At 41.8% G+C, this 22,675-nt stretch overlaps 1 protein-coding gene across 1 annotated transcript in view; it reads right to left on the bottom strand.

The window, feature by feature from the left end:
* TRABD2B (TraB domain containing 2B) overlaps positions 1–22,675 on the bottom strand; it is a 297,563-nt gene that overhangs the window by 133,752 nt on the left and 141,136 nt on the right. Inside the window, exon 3 of the mRNA XM_009561919.2 lies at positions 5,435–5,581. Within this exon, the coding sequence (XP_009560214.2) occupies positions 5,435–5,581 (147 nt within the window). The remainder of the gene's footprint in view (positions 1–5,434; positions 5,582–22,675) is intronic.

Below are 22,675 nucleotides of genomic sequence, written 5' to 3'. Positions count from 1 at the left end.
CTTCTTTAGTTTAGCAAGGCTGACTGGTGACACGGTGTTAGCACGTAGATCTTTAATGTCTTGTTATCAGGACCATCATACGGTTTTTAGATGGCAAATGCTCTGTGCTGAAGCATGAATTCATAGGATTTTGAAGCTGCAGAGGCAACTCAGGATATGGGTGACAACATTCCGCTAAGTTATACAGAAAGCTCAGTTGTTTCTGACAGTCAGCTTAAAGAAAGAGGTGCAGCAAGCCCTGAGCAGCTGAAATGGGTTGAGACGTGTCTGCAGGCTGTGGCAACTTCATTGTGTAGCTTTCTTTTCTGTGTAGGATGAAGCCAAGACCTCACCTCTCCCGGCAACAAGAAGGTCGTTATACTCAGGTGAGTGTAAGGACCGTGAACTGTGTTATTCACTTGATTTCCCTATTTTGGTATCTCATGGTGGGTAAGCTCACTGGGACTCATACGAAGCCTGCTGAAGGCACAGAAAGATTCTCCATCATTTCAATGGACTTTCAATACAGTCTAACACATGTACAAAACATAAAGGCTTTCTAGATTAAAGATGTTTTATAAGCGACAGGTATGACAAATTATATTATCTGTAAATGGGACTGGCAATTAACAAGTTTGTAACTACTACAACCTGGTGTGAAGAAAACTGTCTATAAAGCAAGCAACATGCCTCTAACATGCCAGATCAGCAACCAGAGAGGAGAAAACATCTGCTCCTGGACAGGAGTCTTACCTCAGGTCAAGAGAATGGCTGCAGAAGAGGAGAAATTGTAGCTGGGAAGTACAGGTACAGCTTTTGTGAAGGGTTGAAGGAGGAAAACCTCAGTCTTGGCTTTTCCATTTCCCTGCTAGTGAAGTGTACATAGGAATACAAGGGAACACAGAACCAGCTAATTCCATGCTGGCAAAGATGAATCTGTTTTACAGAATTGTCCTTAAAAAAAACTGAACAGCTCAAAAGTAACTGGTGCAAGATATCCCTGAACCCAAAACTCTAGAAGTTTATGTTTAAATAAAGACATTTACATCAAATTTAGGAAATAAAATACAAGACAAATTGTTCTGCACCCTAGTTTTTCAACAAGGCTTCAGTTTATTAGGAAATTTCTTAGCTGCCTCAGGTAAGAAAAAGTAGATAATTTTCTAAGTTTGCACTAACAGATTTTTTGCATTTTAACACATCTGGACATGTTGACCACAATTCCCCTGCGACAGAGTCAGAGAGAATACAGAAGTTAAAGCTACCGATCTAATCTGATGCCTCTCCTTTATAAAAGGAGAGAAATAAACTATGACTTCTTTGAGGGAAAAAAACGTCTGAAGAAAGGGCAGAAAATACGCCTACCCTATCTTTAACTTTGAATACTTTCTCTTCATTTTGAATCTCTGCCCAGAAACTCCAATGCAAACCTCGTGATTGCAGAAGTCACAAGAGACTCAAGTGTTGCAGGAGAGATGTTTCCTACTCTACTTTTGGGTCATAATCTAACTGAATAAACTCAGCCTCTTAAAGTTTTATTAAGTTTAAATAAGGATTTATACGTTTGGAAAAATGGTGCTTGGAAACAAAATTTAAGAAAAAGTGAGAGAGAAAGGAATGAGGAACGTAATATAACCACAGGAAAGCAGAGGTGTTTCCCCCTTTCACTGTTCTTAATTAAAATTAAAAAAAAAGAAAACCAAACCTGAAACTGAGAAGGATTTGTTTAGTCTCCCACTGCCATCAGTGCTGATGGCTCTGGGACAAGGAAACAGCAGGGATTTGGAGACTGCTCACATCCCCCCCTTTCAAGCACCTTACACTGGCTAAGCTGGGTTTCCCAGCCCCAAGGCAGGCACCATCTACCTGGGGTGTCCAGTCCTTGACCCTGGGTGCCAAAGGAGCTGAGCTGTCCTCTGACATGGTGCCCAAGCTCCTGCTTTAGTGTAGGAAATAACATGCCCTGCACTTTTCCTCCCAGCCCTGTCCCTTCCGTGCACCCCCTTGGCATAGATTCTGTGTCAGGACTCTGCCCTCTCCTCCCAAACACAGGAGCCAATGACATCAGTGCTGAGAAACCCCAGATTTCCCAAACTCCCTCAGGGAGGCTGAAGGGGCTCAAGACACTCATTCATAACACCTCAGGTCAATGGTATTAATATTTCCACTTCTGGTCCTTCTTTCAGCTTCAGGATGACTTTTGCTCCAAAGGCATCTCAGCATCTTGCAGATGGCTACTGAAGATGCTCTGTCTACAGCTCACCAGATTCCACACTAGAGGAACTGAAGAAGTTACTCCACTGATATAGCCACCTAGATATACTCACTGCCACCACTGTTCCCGCAGATATGTTAGACTTTCTCAGCTGCTTCTGATTTCATTACAGTGACCTAAACCAATGTCTCTGAACTGAAGGCAATTGATAGAAAGGTTCACCTTTATTCTGCAGCTTCTCTAAATCTTCAGGGGACAAACAGGCACCAATAAGCTTGTAAACAGCCACCAAATGAATCTGCAAAAAGAGAGAGTCACAGCCTTCTGCAGGTCTCCATGCCCCTGCACGACAGAGACACCTTCCTGGCTGCCACCATTCACATAAGCATTGAGTCTTATGACTCCAATTGTGATCTTTTGTTCCTTTCTATGTGATTTTTCAAAGTTATGTTAATGGTACCAGCTGCAAGGATTTACCAGACCGCTGAAGTGCTAGGATAGCAGTTGGATATCATAGAAGAATGGGCACATCTTCTCAAAACACTGTGACAGTCTCTTCTCCCAAGGACTGGCATGGGTACCTGCCCTGAAGTTTAAGTGATAATACATCTCACCTCGGATATTTATGGATTTCTGCACTTGCAGAACTATCATTTGTTGTCACCTGATGAGACCTACAATACACTCTCAGCACATGATATATCCCTGTGTCTACATTTAAAGTCTCAAGAGAAAGATCCGATGGGGGATGCTTGGTGTGAAACACTTAAGCCAGGCTAATTTAATTTGGTAACCAAACGGCAAAGACTGTCTATGGCAGAGAGAGTGTACTATCCTTGCAAGAACCACACAGAATAAAGTCTGGAATTACCACAACTGGCAAAAGTTGACGTGAACAGGGAGTTGATTGTAGGTTTTAATTTTCTATTTTGTTCTGCTTGCAATTAAAAATAAACGGTATAAAGCTGGTTTATAAAAACATTACCAAACAAAAAAACTCTTTACCCAAATTAAAAACAACAACTCATGAGAGGAAAATACCCCACAACATTTAGAGTTCTGCAGGGACTAGTATACATATAGGGATTTTAATTTTCCATGGCCTGTAAGTGTTACAATCTTTATCAAGTGCGTGCACTCTGGGACCATGACTAACACCAGTGCTTTAACTCTGATTGGTTGTTGGCTTCTTTCTTCTTTCTTTAACACTGTTTTCAAACTCACATTTGATCCAATAATTTGCAGGGATAAAGAAGTTTTTACAGCATTATGTTCCTCTCAAGTCTAACACACAGGTCTGTTACAGCACATCGTATCAACAAATCACAGATGTCTGCAAGTGAATGCAACCAGTGTGAACGGCTGCAAAGGGACAAAGACTTTATTGCTGGAGAAACTGCATTGACAGAGATTAAAAGATGACTCAGGACATTCCAATGCCAGTACTGTATTCATGATTTTACCACTAATAGTCTTTCCTTTGCATCCGGCAAATATGCCACCACAGCTTGCAAGAAAAACTTCCCCAAAGTCACTATATGTTTCTTTCATGTGCTGTGCTTCAACATTGCAGCAGTAGTTATAACTGTTGACTTCTCTACGATGCTCTAAAGTCACAAGCTCTCTACTTTTACAACTCACACCTTCCATCTTTAGAGATGTATTTCCACCTGAGTTGCTTTCTACCTTCAGTTTTTTGTGTCAAGCCTGGCCAGAATGAAGCGCTCTTGTAGCTCTGGTACAGCACAGACTTCTGTTTCAGTACCGCCTCATTAACTGCTCTGTTATGTCGTGCTTAGTCACACTAAAACCGTGCTTCGCTTCTTAGGACTGAATTAACTTGGACAGCAAAGGTTTTCTATACCATTCATTACCACCAACCACCCTTTCTACTATTTGGAAATGATAACCAGAAAAAGAGGAGACACGACCATTTGTCTGGAATTTAAGGACTTCTGATTGTCCAAGCTGCTCCTATCAAGAGTCAGGCTAGTTCTGAGACAGGCAGCATGAAAGAGAAGCTCCAGCTGCTGCTGGGGTTCTTTCACATTTCTACCTGAAAATTGTTAGAGGGACACAGAAGACCTCTGGGAAAATACCCATGTTGTGGAGTATGCCTGGGAGACTTTGTTACCTTACAGCCAGCTTGGGGGTCTCCTCACTTTCCCAGCTGTTTCTCTAAGACACCAGTGACCCACAGAGCCCTGTGCAAGTCAAGATAGCGATGGCAAGATAAGATGTCTCTAAAACCCCGGCTTCCATCAACAGACTGAGTTTATCCTATCTCAGTTTTCTCTTGAAGTCGCATAATTACTATAGCTTTGCATTTGCTAATGGTAAACCACTATCATGTTTTAACAGACTTACACTGCTAAAATGTATATATTACTCTGACTGCCAAAGTTTATACAGGTCCCCTCTAAGTCACTGCACCTGAAACGGGGACCTGGCAACAGGAAAGGCAGGAGATGACATCCAAAGACTATGTTTCCATAGAATTAATGGGAAAGGAGAAAGACGAACCACACATTAAATGAGAATCTCAGAGTCTGCCATGAACTATCAAACTGGTCTGGAAAGCAGAGTTTTGCTCCATTGAGAGTTTTTAATAGCATTGGATAACTAAGATAAACAGAGACTGAAGGGCTGCCTGAGACACATACAAAATTATTGAATTATGACATGTTTGAGAAGTTATTTACTTTATAGACTATTTACATAAGGTTCACTTCCTCTTCATATATAAGCTCAAATATTACAAAGATTATTTTTTTCCCCCTTAATGAGGCAACTACATTCAAAAGCCCCACAAACATCCATAATTAACTTTTTTTTAGGCACATTCCTAGGAAACTTTTCCAGGCAGTCCCTTCCCCAGAGCCCAAGCAATACCAAGTAACCCCTCAGTCTTTCACCAGGCAAACAAGGCACGTGTGGAAAGAAAACACAGGCCATCTAAAGGAAGAAGGGAAAGAGGAGATGGAGTATAAACTGATGACCTTGAGATGAAAGGTTTACTTATTGCTGTGCTCTAGGCAACTGATAAACTTCATGCCAGGCTCTTAATCAATCTGTACCTCAATTCATCTCAACTTTAATGAATACAGATAATTATATCCAGTGTAGAAATTTTAGATCAGGGTTTTGGTAGGAGACACTTCCTGGCTCTGTAAAGGACAGCAGTATTAAAGCAGCTATTTTTTCTCAATTAGCTGGCCCATGTGCAATGTTTTTGCTTACCTGAGAAGTGTCATGGTTGAATATGACGGCATTCAGGTCTCCACAATTATAATGCTTGATGAGATCTTCAGTGGTATATGGGGCCTGCAAACTACCTGCTCGGAGGCTTTCATGTTGGAGCAAAGTTTGGTTTAGAGCAAACAGCACCTGTAGAAACACAGACAAGAAAAACAGGGAGGAGTTAAAGATATTAGGAATCAAAAGAGCAAAGCCTTAAAGACCAAGCTTTGGAAAACTCTCTTGCACCTGAAGTCTACTGACCCATCCTGGCCCACCATAACGAGGGCTGGTCTTTAGGCATTCCCTACTGGAAAGAAGATCAGATGCAAAGTATTCTACTAGAAGACCTTAATATAAGATCTTTAATATTCCCTGGGAAGTATAAATTCACAACACATATCTATATTTCCTAGAGACCATGGTCAGAGAACTTTTAGCTATTTTTCCTGACTACCTAACTACACGACAGACATTGAAATAAAAAAGCCTCTAAATTAGGAAACTTTTATTGCTTCCTACTGTTTTCCTTTCTGCTAGCTAAAATCCAAAGCCCAACTCAGTCAGAAAGTTTTTGATAAAGTTCTTCCAAACTTCTGATGTCACAGTTGCATATTGCGTTTTTGTGCGTGCTTCTAGCAGCAGAAACTTTAGGAAATCAATTATTGGCCTCCGTCTTTCAGTCTCTTCCCCTTCACCAACCCTCTTGCAAAGTGAACCAAGATACTGAATTTTAACACTGTCCCAGTACGCTAGGCAAGTGCCCCTATCCCAAAACCTGAAAATACTGAGAAAGCAGCAGCAGTCTTACTATGCAAATTTAGGTAGCCAAAATAATAAGTGTACTTAAAGATGATATTTTCTTCCTTGCATTACCAAAAAGGCTACTAAATTTCACATGAATTACCACAAACCTTATTATATTTGTGATAGACTGGGGGAATAACTTATACTAGCTACTGAAACACCAAGTCTGGGCTTTTCATGTTCAGCTTTCCAAGAACCTTCCAAAGAAATTTGATAAAAAGAAGATGAATAAATTAGAAGAACAGCATTTAAGATATCTTGTCAAAAATTATATAAATAAGCAAATGCTTTTTTCCTAAAAATAAAGCAATACATAGTGACTGCAAAACCATATTTATCTGCCATTTTTCATGGAAAGACTCTTGCCTCCCTCAGCGTCATGTTTCACCATATTTTCAGCTTCTCTTGTTTGTAACAGCAGTGGCCTCTCCTTCCCAAAGAATAACCATCATGTCAAAATGTGGGTGAGGTAACCCAAACCAAACTCCAGCTGGCGCAACTTGGCTGCAGTCTGTGACATGTATTCTTACTTGTCTTCTTCACTTCAAGCAACTGAACCCACTTTAAGGAGTGAACCCCCAAGGACTTTAACAATGTATGTATGTATTTGCAGGATGGAAAGTCATACTAGTGTAAACGTATGACTCCCATCGAAGCTTATGTGAAGAAAAGGAAACAGTTAATTGAACTTACTCTTGAAAACCCTCAGGTATATAACAAATATGATGTGGGCTGCTGCTGCTTATTATTATACACTATTATATTATTATAATATATATATTATAATTATATATTATAATAATATAATAATAATAGATAATATTAATAACATAATAATAACAACAGCAACATCATCATCTCTCGTGCATTAACAGTCTCTTAATACAAAGCTGTTACATGCTAACATACACAAATTGGTGGAGGAAAAGCAAATGTTATTTTTTAATTTACTCATAAAAAAAGATTAAGATGGTCTTTTAACTGAACCTGTTACACGTCAGTTCGGCAATCAGCTTCCCATTAAGGTCCAAGCCTAAAAGATTTCCTTGCCCAGACCCAAGAGTCTCTTCAGGCTTTTCTATAATACAAAGAGGTCAGTCTTTCCCAGTACCACAGCCTGAAGTTAAGGATCTTCCTAACTTAGTTCTTCTCTAATTTAAAAAACCTGCAAAAAAATATGGTTTGCAAAATTTCTAACCTTTGAGAGGATTCGAGTTTTGTCCTTTTTCCCTAAAGGCTACAGCTCAAAGAAGAAATGGTTCATCCCAGGATTTCCTGGGGATTCTAAACATTTTCACTAATAAAAATAAAAGCTTAGAAAAACATTGATAGGAAAACTGAGAGCAGAGCTTTTCCCAAAATGCTTTTAATAAAACAATTCTCATTTTAGATTTTTTAAAATAATGGATGTTGCTTGACTTCTATATACAAAAATATGTATATGCACAGGCACACACACATACAAACCATGAGCTAATCCAGAGGATAAGACACTGTGTTTTACAATAAAACATTAAGAGGGTGATAAATTCTTACTTTACTCACAAAGCCTTTTTTTTTCATATTTTTTTTTGTTGTTGTTGTTATTCTGGCTTCCTAGGGAAAACAGTCCTGTGCATTCATGCTCTGGGTCTGTCTATCTCCACCTAACAAATTTGGAACCTATCAGCTGATTTCATTCCCATTTGCAGAGGGTTAGAGGTCTTAAAGAAAATTGCCCCCGTGTTCCTTAAAAATAAGTGCTAGGCTGCAGAAAAGCCCACAGTATGAGTTCACTTCTTATAAGACATCAAAGACTCCACGTGAGACAGAATGACTTATCTGGAGTTTATAACCGTAGATGGACCCCCATGCACAGGATCCCAGATTTTATTAGTGTCAGGATATTTGTGTCCCTGCTCTCTGCCTTTGAACAGCTTTGGGACCTAGAGGTGATGCTGGCCACCAGCCGATGTCCAGCATGCTGCTAATACTGCCAAGGAGCTCATTGTTGGGTTCAAACTACTGCCCAAAAAGCAACTCAAGAGATTTTACTTTAGGAGGCAAGTTAAAGTTAGAAATTCAAACACTTGTATATTCTAAAGGAAAACTGTAACCATTTAAACAGATTTCTAGAGAGGTTGTGCTTAATCAAGCCATAAGCACCATAGTTTTTGGTCGGGCTGCTCAAAACAAACCTAAAGAGAAGCGGCATCTCATCACAGCTGTCTGCTCATTGGCTGGATTTGTAGACCATTTCCTTCAAGTGAGGTTAAAGCCATCTTAAAACCTGAATTTATTTTTCCTTACTGTTCAGATAATGCCACAAAAACAACGCTGTTCCCTTAATTTCGGTGACCCTACGACCTCCAGCCTAAACCCCTATCTGAGTTAAATCTCCCAGAGGTGCCTGAGATTACTGAACAACTGATGACTTCAAAATAAACACACTTAAGAGTGACTGCCCATACACAGTCCCACCTAATAAACATAGCAGACAGTATTTGTTCTGTGAAGTGATGGGAAGTTATGACTCCAGCTCTGGGAAAGTGCATTTTTATTCATGCAATTTATAGTCCTCAAATCAGAGCGCTCTGGAAGCCAACTTTGCGCAGCTGTATCTGACCCCCACTTGCAACTGATCAACCATGGACAATAGAAAGGGGTTTTCACCCTGTCAGGAGGAAGCCTTTTTATCCACGCAGGGTCATTCTCCTGTGCAAAACAGCACAACACAGATTTTATTTGGGTGATTGGAGGTACCAGCTCAGCCCTTAGGGCAGACCTATGGGTCCTGTTCTGCTGCTTAAGAGAGTGGGCACCACCAATTCCACACAGTGCCAGGAACCATCCTCCCAGGTGTTTTAGCAGCTCATTTGCAAGACTGTGGCCATCTCAAGGTTAAAGGGGCTGTATCAGTAATTTCTGCCCCAGGAAGGTCAGAGGGGACGCAGCAGAGCTGGGCAGGGGGATAGCTCTTGGTGACTTCAACTGAAGGATCCCCAGGAGGGAGGAGGTCTGCAGAAACCCCAAGTTTCATTTCTTGGCAAATAAGACTTGGCCATTTCTTACATTTATGCCAACTGTTCTCACCATCACCCAACAGTATCTGTGCTGCTGCTGCCTCACTTTAATCTTAGCTCTTTTGCCTCTATGACCTGGGTCACTTCAGTGGCAACCAAGTCTGCAGAGACCAGCCTTTGCCCCCCGTGCAAGCTCCCTCCAGACCTTTACAAGGGCCTAAACAAGCCCAATAAAGATCAATAAGGCAAAGAGCTTTATTGATTTCCTTGACACTCAAACGGTATTTCACCCCCACACTCCTACAGATTAGAGAGCCAGGACTCACACATCAACGGAAGACATGGGTTACAGAAGTCTTCCTCACATATAAATAAGTTTGAATGTTTTAGCCATTTAACTGTCAATCTCAAAACATGAAATATTAAAAAAAAAAACTCCAAACCCCTCATATGAAACAAGTGGACAAAACTGCATTGGGTCTCAAGGTTTCAAAGGGGGCTGGCATTGCATAGAAGTGTTGATATACACATTGGGATAGTTTGAACTTGGTTTTGTAAGCCCATGCGAGCAGACGGTTTAATTTCATGCAAGCTTTTAATGAGATTTGGCTTTTAGGCAAGTAAACCCAATTCACAGAAACAATTGCCACCTTTGCAAACAGAGAGAAGTGAATAGATGTGTACCTGGACTGGGCTTAGGAACATTTGAAGCTCTCCACCAGAAACAATAATCTTAAATCTATTTGATTTTGGGAGCAAAGACAGATAAAATTTCCACTTGTTCCAACATACTCTTGCAAACTTCATGTATCATGTTTTATTGTGCCACAAGTCTGCATCTTCAGACTGAATGTTTGAAGGATCCTAGAATCACAGAATCCTTTGGTTGAAAAAGACCTTCAAGATCATATAGTCCAACTGTACCCACCCACTACTAAACCACATCCACGAGTACCTTGTCTACCTTTTAAATACCTCCAGGGATGGTGACTCAACCACCTCCATGGGCAGCTCTTTCAGTGCCTGATAACCCTTTCAGTAAAAAAGTATTTCCTAGTATCTAATCTGAGCCTCTGTTGGTGCAACTTGAGGCTGTTTCCTCTCATGCTATCACTTGTAAACTGGGAGAAGACACCAACACCCAGCTCGCTACAACATCCTTTCAGGTAGTTATAGACAGTGATAAGGTCACCCCTCAGTCTCCCTTGCTCTAGGTTAAACAACCCCAGTTCCCTCAGCTGCCTCTCATAAGGTTTGCTCTCCAGCCCCTTCACCAGCTTCATTGCTCTCCTCTGGACACACTCCAGCAAATCAATGCCCTTCTTGTAGTGAGGGGCACAAAACTGAACACAGTATTCAAGGTGCTGAAGAGCAGCAGCATGTCACTGCTGTATGTAGTAGCTTGAAGAGGAGAATCATGGCCATTGTACAGAAGAGATTTCTCCTTACCCATCTGAGGTATGTTTGTCCCTGGCTAAGGAGAGTAAAAAAAGCCCAGAAACCAAAAAACAAATTACCCCTTGTCAAATAGAAGGGGGGTTTCTATGCCTGGTTTATGTCAGCTACTCTTAAGGTCATTTAGTCATAAAGTCCTGAATGGCATAAAAGAAATAAGATGTTCACTTTTCTAAAAGATGCTACTCAGTACATGGATTCTTTGCCATGATCACCACCAAACGTCAGCTCAAGGATGCAAAGTTAGCTGTATCCTTTCAGATTACATTTTTAGTGAGAGTTGACTTTGCTCGATTCCCCTGAATGCTGGCACGCTTTGTCAGAAATTGATTTCTGACAAACTCTGGTGGTAGCTCAGCTCTGTGCCTATTACTTTGTCTAGGAGGCAACATTATGGATTTCCAACCAAGTGGAATGTTTGCCAGGGCCGCCACTTCAGTTTGGCTGACTATGGTCCCAAATGATGCCACAATGGAAGAACATCTTCTAGGGGGCATCTGAGAGGTCATCATAAAATAAGACAAGGAAATCTTTTATTTTTCAAATAAAATACTTGAGCGGTCCCAGACTTTCTTATTAACTATATTACTAATACAACAGACAACAAATTCAGGAATTACAAGAGAAGAAATACATTCTGTGTTAAGCTGAAGAGAAATGGACTTATGTTCTCCTGCAGCATTTATTCTCAGGTGACCTGAGAATGAATGGCAACCTGGAGAAAACTCTCAGACCAGACTCTGGTGCTCAGAAAAATTTCCAGTCCTAAACTTAACCATGGCTTAAACATTGCACTCATAGGACTACAGTAGCTGGAATTACAGGATGACCCCTGCATAGGCTATGACTGATAACAACACCACAAAAACGAGTACTTAAGATTTCATACTATGATGTCAGCTCTTGAGCTGGCAACTATTCTTTTTCTTTGCTCTGTCTTTTGGACATGTGCCACCACAATGCAAATACTAAATAAGCATTACTGGAAGCATTTAAGTGACTATATCCTGTCAGTGCCCAAATTGCAACTCTGGGAAAAAAACATGCCCACTCTACTGAGTGGTTCAAAACAAACCACAATATAAATATTGAGGCATATGGTTCTTCAGGGTTTCTCTTTTGTTGTTATCCTACTCTGTACTAAAACAGAAAATCAAATATATAGTTTCAGGACAAAATAATGGCTTGGGGGAAAAAAAAAAGAAAGGAAAACCCAAGTCCCTGATTTTCCAGATTAATGAAAAGCAATAAAAGTGTTTGCCCAAATCTGTTCAGTTCCATTGGTTTCCAGAAGATGGGTTTCCCCTTTCCTTGAATCTTTCGCGCTGTTGCTAGGAATTAGTGAGCTGTGAAACCCACCTAATGAGGTCAGCGTCAGGAAATGGCTCCAAAAAAAATAGGTCCTGGGGGATCCACTAAAGGACTCCTTCAGTATCCAAACAAAATCCTGGATGCATCGCCAAATTGTACAACCAGGGCTGTGGGAGCAAAGCGCCCGACTTTGTTGTTGTTGTTCCTATAAAGGGACAGCTAAGGAAAGTGAAACTATTAACTCATCCACTGGAATTTCTGCTCACAAACCCGTGCCCCCTGTTAAAGCTCCTCATAAAAGCCTTTCAGCTAGTTGGTTCCATATGTTCCCCAAACCCGCAGTTATTGCTTCTGAAAGGCAGGAGTAGTTAACAGTCTTTGGCTTGGCACTGACCAGGGAGACCCAAGGACCTCGCTTTTCCCCCCTTCCTTTCAAACTGCCAATTAACCAGTTTAATAAAACAGTTTGAATCTGACTGAGGTGCTTGGAGAAACCCCTGGCCACCACCTATCCTACTGGCTTAGCCATGATGGTGACACGCACGTATGGTCCATTGCAGAGCAGTCACGCTGCTACTTTGCAGCCTTGGGATGAAGCTTGGTTCTCTTAATACTGAGAAAGACGCAGGTAGATCAGGGCTCCAGCCTTCAGCCCTGCATACCCGAAGGTCCCGATGAAGTCAACTTCCATCAGCTTGACTTCAGCCCCCTGACTTTTCTCCCTATCAAAAGTTCCCATGACAAACTTGCCATGCAAAAGTCTTTCTTTTTGATTTATTTTCTCTGCATTGATTGAATCAAGGCATTCAAAAATAACAGGACTAATTTCTAGACAGAAAACACTGTGATGTGCAAGAGACACCCATTCCCTCAGCCTCAAGGTCCCCAAGCCAGAGAAGGACTCTCCTGGTTGACAGGGACTCTCACACATTCCCTAGGCTGACCCTACTGTACTATTGCTTCAGCACCAAGTATTGCTTCAGCAGGGCTGGGGCAGGCGCATCCTTAGCTCAGAGCCTAACAAGCAGTTGTTTGGGAATTTTGGTGGGCTATCTCATCGAACAAGTGAGCCTGCTATAGTTTGTGCTTTTAGACACGAGTTTTCCCTTGCACAAGTCCATTATGACAACAAATAAACACCATGGAGTAAAAACCTTATCTCAGTTAACGTCTCAAAATTTGACAGCATTTACAAACATTGCATCATTCCCAGCACACATACTACAAACACCACACCTACAGAGAGGTCAAAACACCCCAAACCAAAGTCTCAAATATGTAAACTGAGGTCAGCAGCAGCACAATCAGAAGAAGGATAACACCTAAAATCTTTTCTTCTACATGTAATGAACTGTGTTAGTTTCTAAAGGTACTTAAAGTCCGGATTAATTTAGATGAAAGTGTGTGTAGGGGGAAAGAGCTTTGATAGGAATTTCCATCCTTTCCCCTTTTGTGAAACACCACACAGTGGTAGAAGGATATTTTAGCCTGGGTGCCCTGCACCATATCATTGGCACAGTCTCTTTTGCCAATAACTCAGCTTGATGTCCAATCAACAATGGTGTGAGTCAGTAGTAATTCTGTAGGATAACTCTCTGCTTTGGTCAAGCTCAAATTCAAGCTCAGGCAAACAAACTGAAAAAAACCCAGGAGGAAGGATTTGCAACTTAATCAAAACTGAAACACTGGAAGACAATTACCTCTGTTATATTTGCAGCCTAAATCCTTTTGGGGATTTTGTACACGGGACTTACTTGTATCCGGTACTCTTGCTAGGTCCAGTATCTCAGCTGTACTGAGCTCAGTGGATTAATTTTGATGACTAAACCCCCCAAAACTTACACTCTGAGCAGTGTGATTCTACAAGTGTTTTTCTGGTTGAAGCACAACAAGTTGCAGTAACCAACACTGCTCAGCAGTGACACCTTGCAGGTCCAAGTGCGGTCGCAGATCTTGCCAACAAAAAGGTAAACAGACAGTCAAAACAATCCCTACCGCTGACACCAGTGTGAACTCTTAGAGGGAGATTTTATTTTTCTTGTTTATAGCTGAACCTAGAGTGGTTCAGAAGAAAACGCCTTCTGGAACTCACCTCAGCTATTCAGTTATGTGACCTAGAGGTCTGGTAACCTGATAGACAACAAAATACTACATATAAAAATGCATACCAGCAACCTGTATTAGTTTTTAATAGACTCAAACATGATGGTCTAAATTGCTTCCTTCTCCTGTTGATCTGTGGCAGAGGAGTAACAGTGCTTCCAGAACTGAGTAGCTGGCAACTGTGTTTGATTTTAAACAGGTTCATAAAAGATATTGGAAAGGCCATTGCCAGGACAGAAGGGCAGAGCACTAAACTGACATCCACAAAGAAACTGCCTGTGTGATACTGCTAAAGTAGCACCTCCACACCATGTGAAACCCATAGGTGTAGAGGAAGGCAGAGACATTCCTCACCCAGACAAAGCAGGCGGTGGTCCAGCAGGACAAACTGGACATGCCCCTGCTGCCTATTTGGTGATGACCTGGCTTGACTGCAAGTCCAGCTCCTGCACACCCTTTGGTGTCCTCTCTGTTCCTTCAGGTGCCACCACCCCAGCAAGCCTGCCTGGCCTCCAGCTCCACTCCGTTATTCCTGTACCGTGAAAATCTCACCACTTACTAGTTGATAGCAAACCTCAATATTCAGAAACCCAAATGCAGCCTCTATGCCAGGGAAAGCACCCATGTAACTGAAGAGTTCTGGGCACACTAGAAGTTTGTGAGATGGTTTGTGGAGAAGAGCAGTGCTCTGGGAGACATGCTGCGGGGTCTGGAGCACATTGCTCCCAAGGTGTCATTGAAACAAGAGCCTTTATCCCAGATAAGTTCAACACCCCCCAAAAGTGTCTGGTAACAGATACTTTGGGAAAGAATGTAAGAAATGAGGTGAGCAGAGGGTGAGCTTTTCTCACACAGCATTTCCTGTCTTATTAAAATCTGCCAGTTGGGGAACATGTGGTTGAAAAATACCTTTTCTCCTATCCCTCCTTCCCACCCATCTCCCTACTCCCCATGCCATTACCTCAAAATTAGCACTGTGCTTGGTTGCATCACTTTATTTAAGAGTAGCCAACTGCCTAATCTATGCCTAGAGGAGGTCAGGGTCTGCCACTTTGCTCAGCAATTGCATTCTCCAAATTGACTCCTGGCAGGACTCCTGATGGGCAGTGCCCACGATAGCTTTTCTTCACCTTAGATGGGCACATTGTCACCACCTTCAGGATCATCACCTTCAAAGGGTGCATACGAAATCCTTCCCAAGAACCTGAAGCCACGTTTGTGCTCCTGACTTGCAAGTAAAATTGTTACCGAGCCCATCTGGGGTTTCGGTTTTACTTTTTCATCTCCACCGTAACAGGAGGAATGTGGGAACATGCCCTGCGCTGAGCATACCAGTTGGCCCCTGTGACGAGTGAGCTGCAATGAAAGGGGCACCTCATGGCAAAAAAGCAAAAGCTCTAAAGGGGTTTGAGGAACACCAGGTTCTATGAACCCAGCCTGAGATATCTTTTAAAAAGCCTAGTTTCGTGATATGCTCAGCATCCACTCATTGAAAAAAAGCAACTTGTCCTGGGTGTATTTAATTTGGGGTTTTATTCATATTACTGCTTAATTTCAAACTGTTTCTTTTTAATTACCAGCTGAAGCTACATAATAAAATGGACTAGCCCCGCAGGCATGTTTTTCTTTCTATTATATTACAGCAAGGCAGCAGATTAACTCCTTCAGCCACTCCAGCTTAACACCTCACGATGCCAGTATGGCCCTTTTCCAGAATGCTGCTCCTGCAGCAAGAATGACTGAAGGGGATATAAAGATATATGTCCTGAATTTCCAATTCCCAGCCCTCGGTATCAGCGCAAACAGGTGCCAATTACCATGTACATCAGCATGCTGGAGTATAAACCACAGCCCATTGGTAAGAGGAGCACTTTCCAGCAAGCCAAATGGAGCCACAACCTCTGGCCAAGGGACAAACAGGTTGGGGAAAAAAACTTTCTCAGTTTTTTCGGTCTCCACGTGAATGCAACTGAGTCAGCAGCTGTAGAAAAGAGAATCTTTCCAAAACCTGAAAGTGGCTGCATCCTTGCGAGGTCAGCAGAGAAAGAAAATGAAAAAAAAAAAAAATAAAATTTAAAAAAAAATAAAAAACAAAAAAACAAAAAACCCAAACAAAATATTGGAACAGCACGAGAAAAGGAAACTTTCAAGAGGAAGCAGGGAGATGAATTCATCAGGGCTAAGTGCCTGTTGCGGTTTCGTTTCTTTTTTAGCTTAGCATTATCTCAAATTTGAATTAATTTTACTATGCAAAATATTCTTGCTGTTGGGGGAAATAGTGAACAAGCACGGGGTACCTAATGCCTGTTAATAAACACAGGGCTTGATCTCGCAGCCTGCTCACTTCAGGTCTTCTTCACCTACAGAAAAGCCCACATTAATAATGAGGACAGCTGATGGGATCCTACCTGTGGTAGCCGCTATGGGGTGCGGAGATCCCTGGGTAACCTCACCAGGGCAATCTCTCTTCCCTGCTGGAAATTCACAGTAAGACCCTCAGGATCAACTTTGGTGTATCAACGCAGGCCTTCCAAAGTATATAATTTGGGGAGTACCATCAGTGGCTTCAGCCCTTTCTGCCTCGATGTAGCAGCTTCGGGAGAGGGAACGTGCACAAGGGATGCGCAGCGCACTGCCCATCACACCAGCAGCTGCAGCAAAGGGCTCATTTCCTTACAGGTACCAAAGGAAAGCGTCACGCACAAACGGCATGATTTTTGCGAATAAAGATGCTGCATTGGCCCAAGCATCCCTAGGCCCCAAAGGAATGGTTCACACGATCTTCCTGCTGACAGCAGAAGTTTTTAGGTGCAGATGCAGTGAGTAAATAGCTGCCCTAGGCCACCTCCTCCAACAAAACGTCAGTGCAAAAGGAATTTGTCTGGAAAACAATTAGGCAGTGACATTACAGTCCTGGGTTAACAACAGATGGCCTCAAAAATCCTGCAGACAACTGCTTGGAGGCGTATTTTATCAAAGCTGGGGAAAGGGCACCAAAGGTGATCAATCATAATTCACCGGGAAGACAAGCAGGCACTTTGCGGGAGGGCAAGGCTGGGGCTACACCACCGTGCTCCTCAAAGGCAGCCCGCTGCCAAAAACGGACCCTTTAAAACGCTCTCACGGATCCATTCACTGCAGCAACCACTGGTCTCATCCCCAGGTCCTCTGTCCAAGGAGACAGATAGGCAAAGCTACAGATGCAGCCAGAAATTTCACAAGAAATAAATACAGCAGCTTCAGCTGCCTTTCTAAGGGAGATGCAGCAGAGGGCAAATGTAGTGGCCTAAGACAAAAAAAAATGTCACTTTGGAACTCAGTGCACACGAGCAAGAGGGGGCATCAGGTCCATGTGCTGCTGCCTGTACAGCCCAAGGGGTGGTTTTGCTCCCTGTACAGTGTTACAGCCCTGCTGCAGTCCACAAGATTTTTGCCTGGAAGGAGAAAATTACATAGAAATTATTCTATATTCAGTTAGCCAGGAAAAGAAGGTGACCTACCCTTCAAATCACAGCAGCTCAAATTTCTAATATCATCTACTTGTAGCCAAGCGCTCGCTTTCAAACTAAGCACAGGCCAAGAATAATTACTGACTATTCACCGAGTTATTTACATCAATAATTCAGCAAATAAATTCAGCTAACAAATAGCTTCAAGGGAGCTGCAATCTATTCACAGTCAAGTTGCCAAAATAGAAGAAATTTATCAAATTAACTATTTGTAACAAACTACTCCATTAGCTTTCAAGGTCAGAACGATAAATTCAGACACTATTTTCTATTGTATATTATGATTCCTCAATTTAATTCTGTTGTTTATGAATTATAGGAGGTTATCTTTCAAAAGACAGCTATAACTGCTATATTTTTACTATCACCAGGATTAATATCGCTTGAACCTTTTAAGCCTAGGCTAAGTAGCCTCCTCTCCAGTCAACTAATGCCTATGAAACCAGCTACTGAAGAAGATGTGCTGCTAAGGAATCAAGACGAGCATTTACAGATATTTGCTCTCCTGGCTACAGCTAAGAATCAGATGATGCTATAAAAGATAAACAGGAATTGGCAAATTCTGAAGAAAGAATTTCATTCAAGTAAAACTTTGTTTTTCTTCTAACTTGGAAGAAAGGACCTAGAATAATATTCTTTGCACAGCTTTAAATATTCCTGAAGGTGTGATATTTTCCCACATAAAAATAATACTAAAAACATAATTAATACTATTTTCAGGCACCATTCTGGTCCAAATGAATGGCAGAGAAAATACCTGATACATGAGAGACCCCAGGTTCACCTTGTGTCCCTTTAGTCACATCTCCCCATTCCTTCAATGCATTCCCAGAAGCAGAGCCAAAAAAAAAAATCTTTTTCCCCTCCCCTCTTTTTCCTTGCCTGATTAATACCGCTGCTCTGTAAATACACACACATGTAAGCAAGAACACACTGGCATCCCTTGAAACATTCCATAAACATTCAGCAGGTTGTTCCCTCTACAGCTATGGTTCACCAGAAAGATTCCCAGAAATCCTACAGCTACTGCTGACATTGTATGTAGGGACACAGCTCAGATTTGTCCTGCAGACCCCACGGTGGAAACAAAAGGAGAATCCTCAAAGCAAATCTCTTTGCTCTTGCCCTGGAATAATACAAATGAAGAGCAGCTTTTTGCACGATCACGACTGGGGTGCTGGAGCTTAGAGGCTTCAGACCACTCTTCTACCTTGGGCAGGAGGGAAGACATCCAACCAGGAATCCTACAGCAGTGGTGTGAACACAAAGTAGAGCACAGAAGATCACTTCCAGGTTTGATTTAATTTCTTAAGCCTAACTCCTAGGAGCACAAGGAGTTTTGGAGCCAGTCTCAGCTGGTGTAATTTAGCATCGTTCTTGTGATTTACACCCACTGAAATCCTGCCTGCACGCCCTGGAGGAGGGGAATGAGATGCTGCAGAGGGTAAGAAATGACATCCTCCACAAACCTGTGGGGAATCAGCTCATTTTGAAGATAACATCTGTTCTGCATTTCTTCTTTGTTCACGATCTTTTTACCTTCTCTAAAGTAGGTAAGAAAGGGAGTACATTCAGGTGGTTTTATATGCCAAGTTCTTTGCAGAAGTAGGTAGGTTACCTTAGTTTGCTCCAATCACGCTTTGCTAATTCACTTGGCAAGAAATTTTGCTCCATGTTTATGTTCTGAACAAGGGCAATTATGCTTGTCATTAAATTGTCACACAAATTCTGAGATATAATTATCAAATTCTAAGAAACTTATCTTGGATTTTGAATAGAAAATGCTCAGGACCACTTAGAAATGAGCTGCAGGTCTGGAATTACTCAGTAAACTACTTCAAACCATGCATACATCTGAGAAAAATGTCAGTTAATATAGAGAGAGGCAAAAATTGAATAGATTGCAAAAAAAGTTACCAAGGAAACATTCTTTACTGAGCTCTGGTAACTAGAAGTTACTGGATTCAAAGCTTTAGGCTACAAACATTACTAAAACAAAGACTTCATGGAGTCCTTTCTATTCTCCAAATTCTGACTCTTTCTTTCTGATGGGGTGACCTCTCCTTTTCACTTTCACGAAGCTAAATTACATTTTAGTTTGCCTGTTTTCATCACATTTTGCTTTGGGCATAAACGACTGAGAAAAAGCTCTGCTCTTTCTATGCTGATAGAAACTGAAAAGAGATTAACGAAAAAGCAATAAACTATTCCCTCTGAATGGCTAGCCCTAAATTTTCTTATTAGCGTCTACCCACACTAATTTGAAACTTAGCAATGCTGGTTTTCTCCAAAGCTGTCAGCTGAAATAAGCTAGTTCTGTTCCTTACGGGCTGCATTTGCCAAAGATCTCTCTGCTTTCACAACACGCCCCCTCCAACAAATATATCAAGATTGGTGCCCTTTTCACAGTTTCCCATTTGTACAGGGTGACGTTAAAGAGGGAGTAAAACTACCATGATATTTTTCAAGTTATTATCATGGGAATGCTTTGTACACAAGAATGTCAGAGCAAAGTCAAGCCCTGTGCACAGCACTGAAGGTAGATGAGTGTATGAGTCAGTTACTTGCAAAGACTGCAGACCTAAGCCATTAAAGACAATCTTGAGAGTAAGGGAAGGAGTCCTGAGGCATGGAGACAGTAGCTCTGCGAAGATCCACAAAATTTCTTTCAACTGCAATGGTAGTTGCTCAAGAAAAGCCATCCACATTGTCTTCTCTTTGGACTTGTCGTAAGAGCATTGGAAATGGCAAGCAAAAGTTCCTGTAGCATCCTATGAAGTCTCCAGTCCATCCTTAGCCATCTTAAAGCACTTCTGCCAGTCTCTGCTCTAACTAATTCAGAAGCTCTGGTACTTATAAGTTTCCAGATTATATTGCAAGCCACCTATTCAGAGCTATCCTCGAGTCCTTTTGCCTTGATTGTACTAAATGACCAAGAGACCAATTCCATGCTGGTACTAGCATTTTCAGAACTGGTCCTGCTGCCTACCATGCAGTCTGGGGCATCGTTTGACCCTTTGTATTCACAACTAAATGCTACCAGATGGATGCATCAGTTCAAAGGCTGGTGGAAACAATTAAGATTACAGGAAGCCACGTTTATCCTTCCACCTATAGCACTGAATTAATCACGGCTGATAGGGATCTAAACAGAGCAATGAGGTCTTGCTTCGTGTTCCACTCAAGCCCCTGATTTATATCACTGCCTGTCAAGAGATGGCAGAAGGTTGCCCAGTAGCTGCTGAATGTTTCTCTCCCACCCTCTCCCTCTCCTGGGGAGACAAATATAAGCCAGGACATTCCTGTTTTGCTCAGGATGCCATGAAATCTAACCTCATGTTGACACAAGCATTAGGCCCCAGGACTGTATAACAGGTCACTGACAGAAAGATATAAGATAGAGCTTCCAAATTCATCTGGCCACACACAAGCAGCCACTGGAGTACGAACATTGCTGGCTCCCAGAGCTTGCATACCTGTGAAGGAGACTCGGTAACTAATGGGCACCCCTGGGCGCAGCACTCTTGCTCGTCAACCCCTTCTGCAGTTGTGTTTTGTGGTACATTCAGTGGCTGATGCTGCTTGAGATTTTTCTGGGTTTTATATTACGTACATTTCTTTACTAGACTTCAAAGGCTGGATTTCATTCTAAATACAGGAAAAGTCCAGGGACCACTGGACAGCTATATCCCTATAGCTGCTATTCAAACCATGATGAAAGGAGTACCAGAACCCACCTCGACTGGACTGAATTTGAGCATTTGTGCTCAAATGAGTTAAACCTTCAGTGCTCATCTGCCTATCTTAAGTCCAACATCAAGGACCCAAAAGGGAGTCTCAGTAATTGTGAGCTCAGTGCTTTCTTTGGAAGCAGATCTCCTGAAGTCCTGCTCCTCCCTCTTCCAGTGACACACCAATAGCCACTTTTCATGTCAACCATGAAATGGGAATGGATCTGTTATCATATGCTAAGCTTTTCTCCATCCGTGGGAGGCAAAGCAAAGACAAACAAGGAGGCTTGAGTCAACACAAGGGTTAATTTAAGAATTGAGCTTGCTTAAAATAAAAGTTGTCACCAATGAAAAAGAACAAGTAGCCATTGAAGAGAAAACTGTTGAGATTTATGGGCCCCATTCTAGAGACATAAACGGGGAGTCAATCATCATTTGAAGTTTATTTTTTTAATAAGAGCTCCTCAAACATTCCCTCCACTTTTCATTGCCAGAAACTTAAGCTTGTGGCTGTTAAAAAGTTAAAAATTAGGGGTTTCCTAAGTGGGAGCAGAATGCATGGTTGGTCTGTATGACCCCGGCTACTCTAACAGCTACTGCTAATTCCCAGTGGAAGCATCAATGGCTTGTGAAATAGACGCCTTTCTTTTCTTGTACAAATTATTCCTTTATATTTTTGAACTTCTGAACCTCTGGGCTTAATAACAACTCCACAAGAAAGAAGGAAAATGATTGAGTGTTTATAACAACACACATCTTTTTTGATTATCATTCCAGGCTGTGGCACTTTCAGTTTAGCAAAGCCTTAGTCATGGCTGCTCTGCAAAATCATTCAGAAACAGGTGGAGGAATGGGATGGGAAGGACATGTCCTCCTACATAGGAACTGTAGTCATTGGACATTTTGAAAAATACCCAGACATTTAGTTTTACTCTCTACCTCCTTAATTTATAATCTACCCACTTATTACCTGCTTGAGTTATGAGCAGAAACGGAACGCTGCCCACCCTCCTGCACGCCAGCCTCGCAGCTGCAGATGAGCTGCAACACATCAGAATGTGGGCCATAAAAAATTGCAAAATGAAGGAAGACAAAAACTTTAATAACCCACCCACACACGCAAAAGCAAAGGATGAAACAAATCAAGGGAAAATAACAGGAATAAACAGCCTTCAGCCTCTTTATTTTTAGTTGTAAATGAAAACCAATGTGACAGTGCTGCAACAGATGACAGAATCTATTTATTTTCTCTAGAAGATCTACAGTTGTTGGATTCCCCACTACTTCACAAAAGGGTTATACGGCTTTCAATTAAAAAAGGCTAAC

This window comes from Cuculus canorus, chromosome 8 (genome assembly GCF_017976375.1).
Source record: "Cuculus canorus isolate bCucCan1 chromosome 8, bCucCan1.pri, whole genome shotgun sequence".
In the NCBI taxonomy this organism is placed as follows: domain Eukaryota; kingdom Metazoa; phylum Chordata; class Aves; order Cuculiformes; family Cuculidae; genus Cuculus; species Cuculus canorus.
Note: the sequence above shows the minus strand (reverse complement) of the source record. Positions and strands in the feature narration are given on the sequence as shown.